At 53.6% G+C, this 11,419-nt stretch overlaps 1 protein-coding gene across 1 annotated transcript; it reads right to left on the reverse strand.

Annotated features, from left to right (window-relative positions):
- Positions 1-403: 403 nt before the first annotated feature.
- On the reverse strand, positions 404-11,142 carry LOC136114303 (CD5 antigen-like). The gene is made up of 7 exons (XM_065859649.2): positions 10,814-11,142; positions 8,651-9,064; positions 6,968-7,297; positions 5,021-5,350; positions 2,957-3,286; positions 1,696-1,815; positions 404-1,611 (listed from the first exon to the last, which is right to left on the reverse strand). The coding sequence occupies exons 1-7, from the start codon at positions 10,863-10,865 to the stop codon at positions 1,559-1,561; spliced, it is 1,629 nt and encodes a 542-aa protein (XP_065715721.1). The 5' UTR covers positions 10,866-11,142; the 3' UTR covers positions 404-1,558.
- Between the last annotated feature and the right edge of the window lie 277 nt (positions 11,143-11,419).

Genomic DNA, 11,419 nt, shown 5'->3' on the forward strand with positions numbered 1-11,419 from the left:
AATATCGAATCATCGAAAGATCGAATCATCGAAAGACCGAATCATCATATCATCGAAACATCAAAATCTTGCACCTCTTAGGAGCAAGACTCAAACTGGTCCCAACTCAAACTGGTCCCAACTCAAACTGGTCGCAACTCAAACTGGTCCCAACTTGGTGCAGCTGGCCGGGACAGGAAGGCGGGAGGTGAGACGTGAAGGGCGTTGGGATCCGGGATGGGACTCATTGCGTTTCTCCTCATTCTCTTTCAGTCTGGGCCTCATCCTGGCCTTGGGCACCGCTGGTCCACCCTCTGACACCCACCCCGAGGTATCGATCCCATTGGTCACCTCCCTCTCAGCTCCTCTTCTCCAGCTCAACACCCCTCAGCCTTTCTCCATCCAAAAGATGCTCCAGACACAGTTGTGACGCAGTTGGGTTGGGGTTGGACTCCATGATCCTCAAGGTCTTCTCCAACCGCAATGATTCTCTAATTCAATGATTATGGGACAAATTGGGTTGAAGGGACATTGAAGGCTCATTGAGCCCGACCCCAATGAGCAGGGACATCTTCACCCAGCTCAGGGTGCTCAGAGCCCCGTCCAACGGGATATTGGGTGTTCCCATGGGTGCTTCAGCCACCACCTCTTGGGCAACCTGTTCCAGTATGGGAAAAGAGGATTATACTGGTTATACTGGAAATAAGAGGAGTTGGCACAGGTCGGGATGTCCAGAAGACCAGAGGTGGGTTATTCTGAGAAGATCTTAGAGATTGAGGGACTTTGTGGTGGAGATTGATGGAGTTTGTGGTGGAGATCAATGGAGTTTGTGGTGGAGATCGATGGAGTTTGTGGTGGAGATTGAGGGACTTTGTGGTGGAGATCGAGGGACTTTGTGGTGGAGATCGAGGGACTTTGTGGTGGAGATTGATGGAGTTTGCGGTGGAGATCAATGGACTTTGTGGTGGAGATCAATGGACTTTGTGGTGGAGATCGATGGACTTTGTGGTGGAGATCGATGGACTTTGTGGTGGAGATTGATGGAGTTTCTGGTGGAGATCGATGGACTTTGTGGTGGAGATCAATGGACTTTGTGGTGGAGATCGAGGGACTTTGTGGTGGAGATCGAGGGACTTTGTGGTGGAGATCGATGGACTTTGTGGTGGAGATCGATGGACTTTGTGGTGGAGATCGAGGGACTTTGTGGTGGAGATTGAGGGACTTTGTGGTGGAGATCAATGGAGTTTGTGGTGAAGATCGAGGGACTTTGTGGTGGAGATTGAGGGACTTTGTGGTGGAGATTGAGGGACTTTGTGGTGGAGATCGAGGGACTTTGTGGTGGAGATTGAGGGACTTTGTGGTGGAGATTGAGGGACTTCATGGTGGAGATTGAGGGACTTCATGGTGGAGATTGAGGGACTTTGTGGTGCCGCGTGGAGGAACCGGGACTCTGTGCAACGAGTTGGGGGCTCCGGGGTACACGGGATCCCCTTTGCTGACCTTTTCAGCGGCCGCTCCGCTCTTCTGGCTCCACCAAACGGGGTCTCATGGGGTCCTTCACCAATAGGAACGCGGTTGCTTAAGCCTCAGGTGACGTCCCGGCGTCCTCCATCTTCTTCCCAAGCGCTTTGTCTGCAAGACAAAGGAAGGAGGCGATGGATGGATGGGGAACCCCCCACCCCGAGTTGGGGGGACCCACCCACATCCCGCTCGCACCTTGGGAGCGTCCGGCACGTCTTCCGCACCTCGTCCACACGTACAGGACCAGCAGGGTCCCGCAGAGCGCGGCGGCCGCGCCGAGGAGACCCTCGAGCACCGAGCAGGACGCCACGAGCTCTGCGGGAAGAGGGGAGAACGTTGGCGTTGGTTGGATGCTCAACCTCTCAGCACTTCTCATCCTCCGCGGGACGGAATCGGCGAATATTTGGGGTCAAAAGAGGAGTTTAAAGGTCATTTAGTCCGAGCTCAACGAGCAGCGACATCTTCACCCAGCTCAGGGTGCTCAGAGCCCCGTCCAATGGGATGTTGGGTGTTTCCATGGGTGCTTCATCCACCACTTCTTGGGCAACCTGGGCCGGGCTCTCCCCACCCTCGGGGGCAACAATTTCGCCATGTCCGGCCTAAATCTCCCCTCTTTTAGTTTAAAACCATCACGCCCTGTCCTATCGCTACAGGCCTTACCAATATGTCTGGCCCCATCTTTCTTATTGGCCCTGTAAGGCTGCAGTAAGGTCTGGCCTTTCTTCTAGGCCCGGTTTAAGCAAGCAAAGACCACAATAAGGTCTTTCCTTTCTTTTAGGCTCAGTTTAAGTATGAAAAGGCCACAATAAGGTCTTTCTTCTAGACCCATTTTAAGCACAGAAAGGCTGCAGTAAGGTCTGGCCTTTCTTCTAGGCCCGGTTTAAGCAAGCAAAGGCCACAATAAGGTCTTTCCTTTCTTTTAGGCTCAGTTTAAGTATGAAAAGGCCATAATAAGGTCTTCCCTCTCTTCTAGACCCATTTTAAGCACAGAAAGCCTGCAATAAGGTCTGGCCTTTATTCTAAGCCCGGTTTAAGCAAGCAAAGACCACAATAAGGTCTTTCCTTTCTTTTAGGCTCAGTTTAACTACGAAAAGGCCACAATAAGGTCTTTCCTTTCTCATAGACCCTTTTAAGTGTGAAAAGGCCATAAGGTCTCTGCTATCTTACAGACCCATTTTAAGTACCAAAAGGCCGCAGCAAGGTCTGGCCTTTCTTCTAGGCCCAGTTTAAGCAAGCAAAGACCACAATAAGGTCTTTCCTTTCTTCTAGGCCCAGTTTAAGCACGGAAAGGCCGCACTAAGCTCTCCCCGGAGCTTCTGCAGCTGAACACCCCAACTCTCTCAGCCTCAGATCATCCCTGCGGCTCCTCCAGCAGCTCCACATCCGATCTGCGCTCAGGACCAGATCAGAACCTTCCCCTCGATGTTTATGGGCGGCGCGACGTCCCAGCGCTCACCTCTCTCCTCGGCGCACACCACGGCGGCCGGGGCCCCGAGCCGGCACGGCCCTGGCGCCGTCTCTCTCTGCTGACACTCCAGCAACACCGACTCGCTCCCCCGGCAACTCAGCCCCTCCAGTAAGTCCCGGTTGTCCCCAGCGCCAAACTGGGCTCCATAGGGCGCGGATTGGGCCGGTCCGCAGCCCAGTTGCCTGCACAGCACCTCAGCCTCCAGCAAGCTCCAGCCGCTGCTGCACACCCCGTGCCAGGTTGTGTTGTAGAGCAGCTCCACGCGCCCCGCGCAGGGACCGGGGCCGCCCGACACGCGCACCGAGAAGGGGTTGGGACCTGTGGGACGGAGCAGAGAGACCGGCGGCGTCATGGAGGCCAAACGGAACCCAACTGTGTCCATAAGAACCTCGTTGTTTGAAGACATATAGACAAGGATGGGGTTTAGTGCTAGATTAAGGTTATGGTTGGAGGAGAATGTCAAGATCGAGATGATTCTGTGAGTCTATGACCCTCAAGATCATGGAGTCCAACCAGAACCCAACACCATCACCAACCCACGTCCATAAGAACCTCATCGTTCAAAGACGTATAGACGAGGATGTGGTTTAGTGCTAGGTTTAGGTTACGGTTGGAGGAGAACGTCAAGATCAAGATGATTCTGTGACTCTATGACCCTCAAGATCAACAATGGGGTCAACAAGGACTGTTGGAGGGATCGTGGGGTCACCAGTGACCGTGGGAGGGGTCCTGGGGTCAAGAATGACTATTGGAGGGATCTTGGGGTCAACAGTGACCATGGGAGGGGTCCTGGGGTCAACAGCGATGAAAGGAGACGCTTGAGTCCAACCAGAACTCAACCACGTCCATAAGAACCTCGTTAAGTTACAAGACGTATAGACGAGGTTCTTGGGGATGTAGTTTAGTGCTAGGTTTAAGTTATGGTTGGACTCAATCTTGACGTTCTCCTCCAACTGAGATGATTCGGTGGTTCTACGAACCTCAAGATCATCGAGTCCAACCAAAACCCAACACCATCACCAAGCCACGTCCATAAGAACCTCATCGTTCAAAGATGTATAGATGAGGTTCTTGGGGATGTAGTTTAGTGCTAGATTTAGGTTATGGTTGGACTCAGTCTTGACGTTCTCCTCCAACCAAGATGATTCTGTGATTCTGTGACCCTCAAGATCATCGAGTCCAACCAAAACCCAACACCATCACCAACCTACGTCCATAAGAACCTCATCGTTCAAAGATGTATAGATGAGGTTGTTGGGGATGTAGTTTAGTGCTAGATTTAGGTTACGGTTGGACTCAATCTTGATGTTCTCCTCCAACCAAGATGATTCTGTGATTCTATGACCCTCAAGATCATCGAGTCCAACTACAACCCAGCACCATCACCAAGCCACGTCCATAAGAACCTCATCGTTCAAAGACGTATAGACAAGGATGTGGTTTAGTGCTAGATTTAGGTTATGGTTGGACTCAATCTTGACGTTCTCCTCCAACCAAGATGATTCTGTGATTCTATGACCCTCAAGATCATCGAGTCCAACTACAACCCAGCACCATCACCAAGCCACGTCCATAAGAACCTCATCGTTCAAAGACGTATAGACAAGGATGTGGTTTAGTGCTAGATTTAGGTTATGGTTGGACTCAGTCTTGACGTTCTCCTCCAACCAAGATGATTCTGTGATTCTGTGACCCTCAAGATCATGGAGTCCAACCAAAACCCAACACCATCACCAACCTACGTCCATAAGAACCTCATCGTTCAAAGATGTATAGATGAGGTTCTCGGGGATGTAGTTTAGTGCTAGATTTAGGTTACGGTTGGACTCAATCTTGATGTTCTCCTCCAACCAAGATGATTCTGTGATTCTGTGACCCTCAAGATCATCGAGTCCAACCAAAACCCAACACCATCACCAACCCACGTCCATAAGAACCTCATCGTTCAAAGACGTATAGACAATGCTCTTGGGCATTTGGTTTCTTTGAGTGAACCAGAAGCTCCAGCGCCCATCACAACCCACCTTAGATGGACACCAACCGCCCCGTTACCTGAGCACACCACGCCGGCGTCCTCGCTGTGGCCGCAGTTGTGTTCCCCCCAGGCGCTCAGCCGGCACGCGGCAAGCGTGGACTCGCTCCCCACGCAATCGACGTCGTCCAACCAGATGGGATCCGATCCCGGCCCGAAATGTGCCGAGCCCGACGCCAACAGCGCCGTCCCGCAGTCCAGCTGCCGGCAAACCACGGCGGCGTCCTGGAGGTCCCAGCCGTCGTCGCACACCGTGCCCCACTTGTAGTTGTGAAAGACCTCGACCCTGCCCATGCAGCTGTTGGAGCCGTTGACCAGGCGTAGCTGGCGCTGGTTCGAGGTGTCGGCGGCTGCGAATGGACCAAGGGGAGTGGTCGTGGGTGAGCGTCCACCATGGAACAGTTGGGGGTGGTTCTGGGGTCAGCGGGGACTATGGGATGGTTCTGGGGTCAACGGTGATGATGGGAGAGTCTTGGGGTCAACAGTGACCATGGGAGGGGTCCTGGGGTCGACAGTGACCATGGGAGGGGGTGTGGGGTCAATGGTGTCTATGGGAAGGGTCTTGGGGTCACCAGAGACCATGGGAGGGGGTGTGGGGTCAACAGTGATGATGGGAAGAACTTGGGGTCAACAGCGACCATGGGAGGGGTCCTGGGGTCAGTAGTGATGATGGGAGAGTCTTGGGGTCAACAGTGTCTGTTGGAGGGATCTTGGGGTCAACAGTGATGATGGGAAGAACTTGAGGTCACCAGTGACCATGGGAGGGGTCCTGGGGTCACCAGTGATGAAGGGAGAGTCTTGGGGTCACCAGTGATGATGGGAAAGTCTTGGGGTCAACAATGACTATTGGAGGGATCTTGGGGTCAACAGTGATGATGGGAAGAACTTGGGGTCACCAGTGACCATGGGAGGGGTCCTGGGGTCACCAGTGATGAAGGGAGAGTCTTGGGGTCACCAGTGATGATGGGAAAGTCTTGGGGTCAACAATGACTATTGGAGGGATCTTGGGGTCAACAGTGATGATGGGAAGAACTTGGGGTCACCAGTGACCATGGGAGGGGTCCTGGGGTCACCAGTGATGAAGGGAGAGTCTTGGGGTCACCAGTGATGATGGGAGAGTCTTGGGGTCAACAGTGTCTGTTGGAGGGATCTTGGGGTCAACAGTGACCATAGGAAGAAGTTGGGGTCACCAGTGACCATGGGAGGTGTCCTGGGGTCAACAGTGACCATGGGAAGAACTTGGGGTCACCAGTGACCATGGGAGGGGTTCTGGGGTCACCGGTGACCATGGGAGGAGTCCTGGGGTCACCAGTGATGAAGGGAGAGTCTTGGGGTCACCAGTGATGATGGGAGAGTCTTGGGGTCAACAATGACTATTGGAGGGATCTTGGGGTCAACAGTGACCATGGGAGAGATCCTGAGGTCACCAGTGACCATGGGAGGTGTCCTGGGGTCAACAGTGATGAAGGGAGAGTCTTGGGGTCAACAGTGATGATGGGAAAGTCTTGGGGTCAACAATGACTATTGGAGGGATCTTGGGGTCAACAGTGATGATGGGAAGAACTTGGGGTCTCCAGTGACCATGGGAGGGGTCCTGGGGTCACCAGTGACCATGGGAGGAGTCCTGGGGTCACCAGTGATGAAGGGAGAGTCTTGGGGTCAACAGTGATGATGGGAAAGTCTTGGGGTCAACAATGACTATTGGAGGGATTTTGGGGTCACCAGTGACCATGGGAGAGATCCTGAGGTCACCAGTGACCATGGGAGGTGTCCTGGGGTCACCGGTGACCATGGGAGGGGCCCTGGGGTCAACAATGACTATCAGAGGGATCTTGGGCTCACCAGTGACCACAGCGGGGTGGTCCTGGGGTCACCAGTGACCACAGAGTCCCTGGCTCCCCGCGAGGCGATCGAGCTGATCCCGCCCCCCACCCTGCACGCTCCCGGACCCCCAGAACATGGCTGACCCGAGCAGACCACGCCGGCGTCCTGCCGGTGATCGCAACCGTTGGATCCCCACGGCCTGGCCTGGCACTGGTCGAGAGCAGCTTCCGTCCCCGTGCAGTTGACGTTCTCCAACCAGATGCGGCCGGAGCCTTGGCCGAAGCGAGCGGCGCGCGGCGCCGAGACGGCCGAACCGCAGCCCAGCTGCCGGCAAACCACGGTCGCCTCGGCGAGGCCCCAACCGCGGTCGCACACCGTCCCCCATTGGTGGTGCCGGAGCATCTCCACGCGTCCGGCGCAGCGGCCGGGGCCGTTCTCCAGGCGTAGACGAGCCGGCGTCTCCGCGGTTGGACCTGCTCGCCACACAGAAAACAAGGGATGGAGACCCTTCAATGGCCCTTCAACCCAGTTTGTCCCATAATCATTGAATTAGAGAATCATTGTGGTTGGAAAAGACCTTGAAGATCATGGAGTCCAACCACAACCCAACTGTGTCACTAAATGTCCCCAAGAACCTCATCAATTCAACCCTCAATAGTTGGAGACCGTTCAATGTCCCTTCAACCCAATTTGTCCCATAATCATTGAATTATAGAATCATTTTAATTGGGAGAGACCCTCAAGGTCATCGAGTCCAACCACAACCCAACTGTGTCACTAAATGTCCCCAAGAACCTCATCGACTCAACCCTCAATAGTTGGAGACCCTTCAATGTCCCTTCAACCCAATTTGTCCCATAATCATTGAATTAGAGAATCATTTTAATTGGGAGAGACCCTCAAGGTCATCGAGTCCAACCACAACCCAACTGTGTCACTAAATGTCCCCAAGAACCTCGTCTGTTTGACCCTCCAGCCCGGTCCAACGCCCGGCAAATAAATATTGGTCGATTTAGGTTGGATCTTGGAGACAATTTCTTCCCACCAAGGGTTGTTGGGTGTTGGTTCTCAAGGGATATTTTAGTGACACAGTTGGGTTGGGGTTGGACTCGATGATCTTCAAGGTCTTTTCCAACCGCAATGATTCTCTAATTCAATGATTATGGGACAAATTGGGTTGAAGGGACATTGAAGGCTCATTGAGCCCAACCCCAATGAGCAGGGACATCTTCACCCAGCTCAGGGTGCTCAGAGCCCCATCCAACGGGACGTTGGGTGTTTCCATGGGTGCTTCATCCACCACCTCTTGGGCAACCTGGGCCGGGCTCTCAGCACCCTCAGCATCACAAATGGAGGTTGGAAATGGGGAATTTGGGGTCGTTTCTGCCCAAAACGGCTGGAATGGGGTGCACAGGGTGGTGGTGGAGTCGCCATCGCTGGAGGGTTGAATTGATGAGGTTCTTGGGGACATTTAGTGACACAGTTGGGTTGTGGTTGGACTCGATGGCCTTGAGGGTCTCTCCCAATTAAAATGATTCTATAATTCAATGATTATGGGACAAATTGGGTTGAAGGGACACTGAAGGGTCACCAACCATTGAGGGTTGAACAGATGAGGTTCTTGGGGACATTTAGTGACACAGTTGGGTTGTGGTTGGACTCCATGACCTTCAAGGTCTTTTCCAACCAAAACGACTCATCGATCTCATGATTCTCCTCTTCCAAAGGCCACCAACTCCCTCCTCCTCCTTCCCTTCACCACCAAAAGCCACCACCGCATCCCCAACGGCGACAAGGTCACCCACCCAACGTTCTACCCCCCAAACCTTGCTGCTCAACCACGGAATCTCCATAAACCCCCGGAGCGGAAGACCCTTCGCCCAACTTCTCGTCGCCGTCCCCCGCGCACGTCACGCCGGCGTCCTCGCCGTGGTCGCAATTGTTGACCCCCCAAGGCCTGGCCCGACATTCGGTCAAGGCGTCTTCGTCACCGCCGCACTGGACGTTGTCCAACCAAATGGGGCCCGATCCTTGGCCGAAACGAGCGCCGCTGTAGGCCGTGAGCGCCGGGCCGCAACGGAGTTGCCGGCAAACCACGGCGGCGTTGGGGAAGCTCCATTCGTCATCGCAGATGGTTCCCCATTGGCCATCGTGGAGGATCTCGACTCGTCCGGAGCAGCGGTTGGGGCCGTTGGCCAAGCGAAGCTCGGAGGGCGCCGTCAACGGGCGGTTGATTGAGTCTACGGGGGACACAGGAGGTGAAAATGTGTTGATTTGCTTTCCAACAAGGGGGGTGAGGTGGGAAATTTGGGGTGATTTCATCACAAAAAGGGGTTTTGGGTGTTAGAACGGGGTGCAAAGGGAGGTGGTGGAGTCGCCATCAGTGGAGGGTTGAGTTGGTGAGGTTCTCAGGGTTGGTGGCAGTTAATGGTTGGATTCATCTCAGGGGTCAAAATGGCGCCAGAATCACCTCAGGGGTCAAAATGGCGCCAAAATCACCTCAGGGTCAAAATGGCGCCAGAATCACCTCAGGGTTCAAAATGGCGCCAAAATCACCTCAGGGCTCAAAATGGCACCAAAATCACCTCAGGGTTCAAAATGGCGCCAAAATCACCTCAGGGCTCAAAATGGCGCCAAAATCACCTCAGGGTTCAAAATGGCGCCAAAATCACCTCAGGGTCAAAATGGCACCTGAATCACCTCAGGGTTCAAAATGGCGCCAAAATCACCTCAGGGTCAAAATGGCGCCAGAATCACCTCAGGGTTCAAAATGGCGCCAAAATCACCTCAGGGCTCAAAATGGCGCCAAAATCACCTCAGGGCTCAAAATGGCGCCGGAATCACCTCGGGGCTCAAAATGGCGCCAAAATCACCTCAGGGATCAAAATGGCGCCAAAATCACCTCAGGGCTAAAATAGAGATGGGATTTATAGATCAAAGCCTCCCATGATGACTTAATACGGAGATTAATCAGCAGGACGGGAAGGAAACCTCGTTAGCGGGTTAATTACCCCGCTGAGGTTGGGAAATTGTTATTTGCTTTGGCCGGTGGTTTAAAAAGGGCACAAAGTCCCTTTTTCCCCCAGCAAACAAGAACATTTCGTTTGTTCTGGGCCCAAAATCTTTCCGGGAGGTGAAAAATTGTGTGTAAAGTGGTTTGGGGGATTTTGTTTCTAAAATTGGTTTAAAATTCAGTGTAAAATTCAGGTTATTTTTTGGCCATTTCTCGTGATTTTGGGGCATTTTGAGCCTGAGGTGATTTTGGCGCCATTTTGCCCCTGAGGTGATTTTGGCGCCATTTTGAGCCCTGAGGTGATTCTGGCGCCATTTTGACCCTGAGGTGATTTTGGCGGCATTTTGAGCCCTGAGGTGATTTTGGCGCCATTTTGACCCTGAGGTGATTTTGGCGCCATTTTGATCCCTGAGATGATTTTGGCGCCATTTTGACCCTGAGGTGATTCAGGCGCCATTTTGAACCTTGAGGTGATTTTGGCGCCATTTTGAACCCTGAGGTGATTCTGGCGCCATTTTGACCCTGAGGTGATTTTGGCGCCATTTTGACCCTGAGGTGATTTTGGCGCCATTTTGACCCTGAGGTGATTCTGGGGCCATTTTGACCCTGAGGTGATTCTGGCGCCATTTTGACCCTGAGGTGATTCTGGCACCATTTTGACCCTGAGGTGATTTTGGCGCCATTTTGATCCCTGAGGTGATTCTGGCACCATTTTGAGCCCTGAGGTGATTTTGGCGCCATTTTGACCCTGAGGTGATTCTGGCACCATTTTGACCCCTGAGATGAATCCAACCATTAATTCCCACCAACCCTGAGAACCCCACCAATTCCACCCCCTCAGTGCCAGCGACTCCACCACCACCCTGTGCACCCCGTTCCGACACCCAAAACCCCTTTTTATGAAGAAATCACCCCAAATTTCAACCTCCCCCCCACCCCACCCCATACAACCTGAAGCCGTTTGGTGCCCACTCACCACAAAGCGTCACCATGAGGACAAGGAGGTGACAACGTCCCCAGAGCCCCATGGCCGTGGGGCTGGCGTCCGTGTGTCCTGCGCTTTGTCCCCAGCTTGTCCGTCCTTCCGTCCCCTCCCCCTGCTGTGATTTGGTTATTTGGCACCACCCAGGTTGGGGGTGGGGGAGGAAACGGCCTCAGGTTGTACCCGGGGGGGGAAGGGGGGTTCAAAGTTGGAAATTTGGGGTGATTTGTTCCCAAAAAGGGGTGGAAATGGCGCACGGGGCGGTGGAGGAGGCGCCGTCCGGGGGGGGTCGGACAGACGGGGTTCTTGGGGACGTTGTGGGGCTGGGGAGAAAAGGGGGTGCATAGGGGGATAAAGGGGGGGATAAATGGGGTTAAAGATGGGGATAAATAGGGGGATAAAGGGGGAATAAATAGGGGGAATAAAGGGGAATAAAGGGGAGGAATAGAGGGGGATAAAGGGGGGGAATAGAGGGGGATAAGGGGGGATAAATAGGGGGAATAAAGCGGAATAAAGGGGGGAATAAAGGGGGGGAATAGAGGGGAATAAAGGGAGGGAATAGAGGGGGATAAAGGGGGAATAAATAGGGGGAATAAAGGG

Source organism: Patagioenas fasciata, chromosome 35 (genome assembly GCF_037038585.1).
Source record: "Patagioenas fasciata isolate bPatFas1 chromosome 35, bPatFas1.hap1, whole genome shotgun sequence".
Taxonomy (NCBI): Eukaryota; Metazoa; Chordata; class Aves; order Columbiformes; family Columbidae; genus Patagioenas; species Patagioenas fasciata.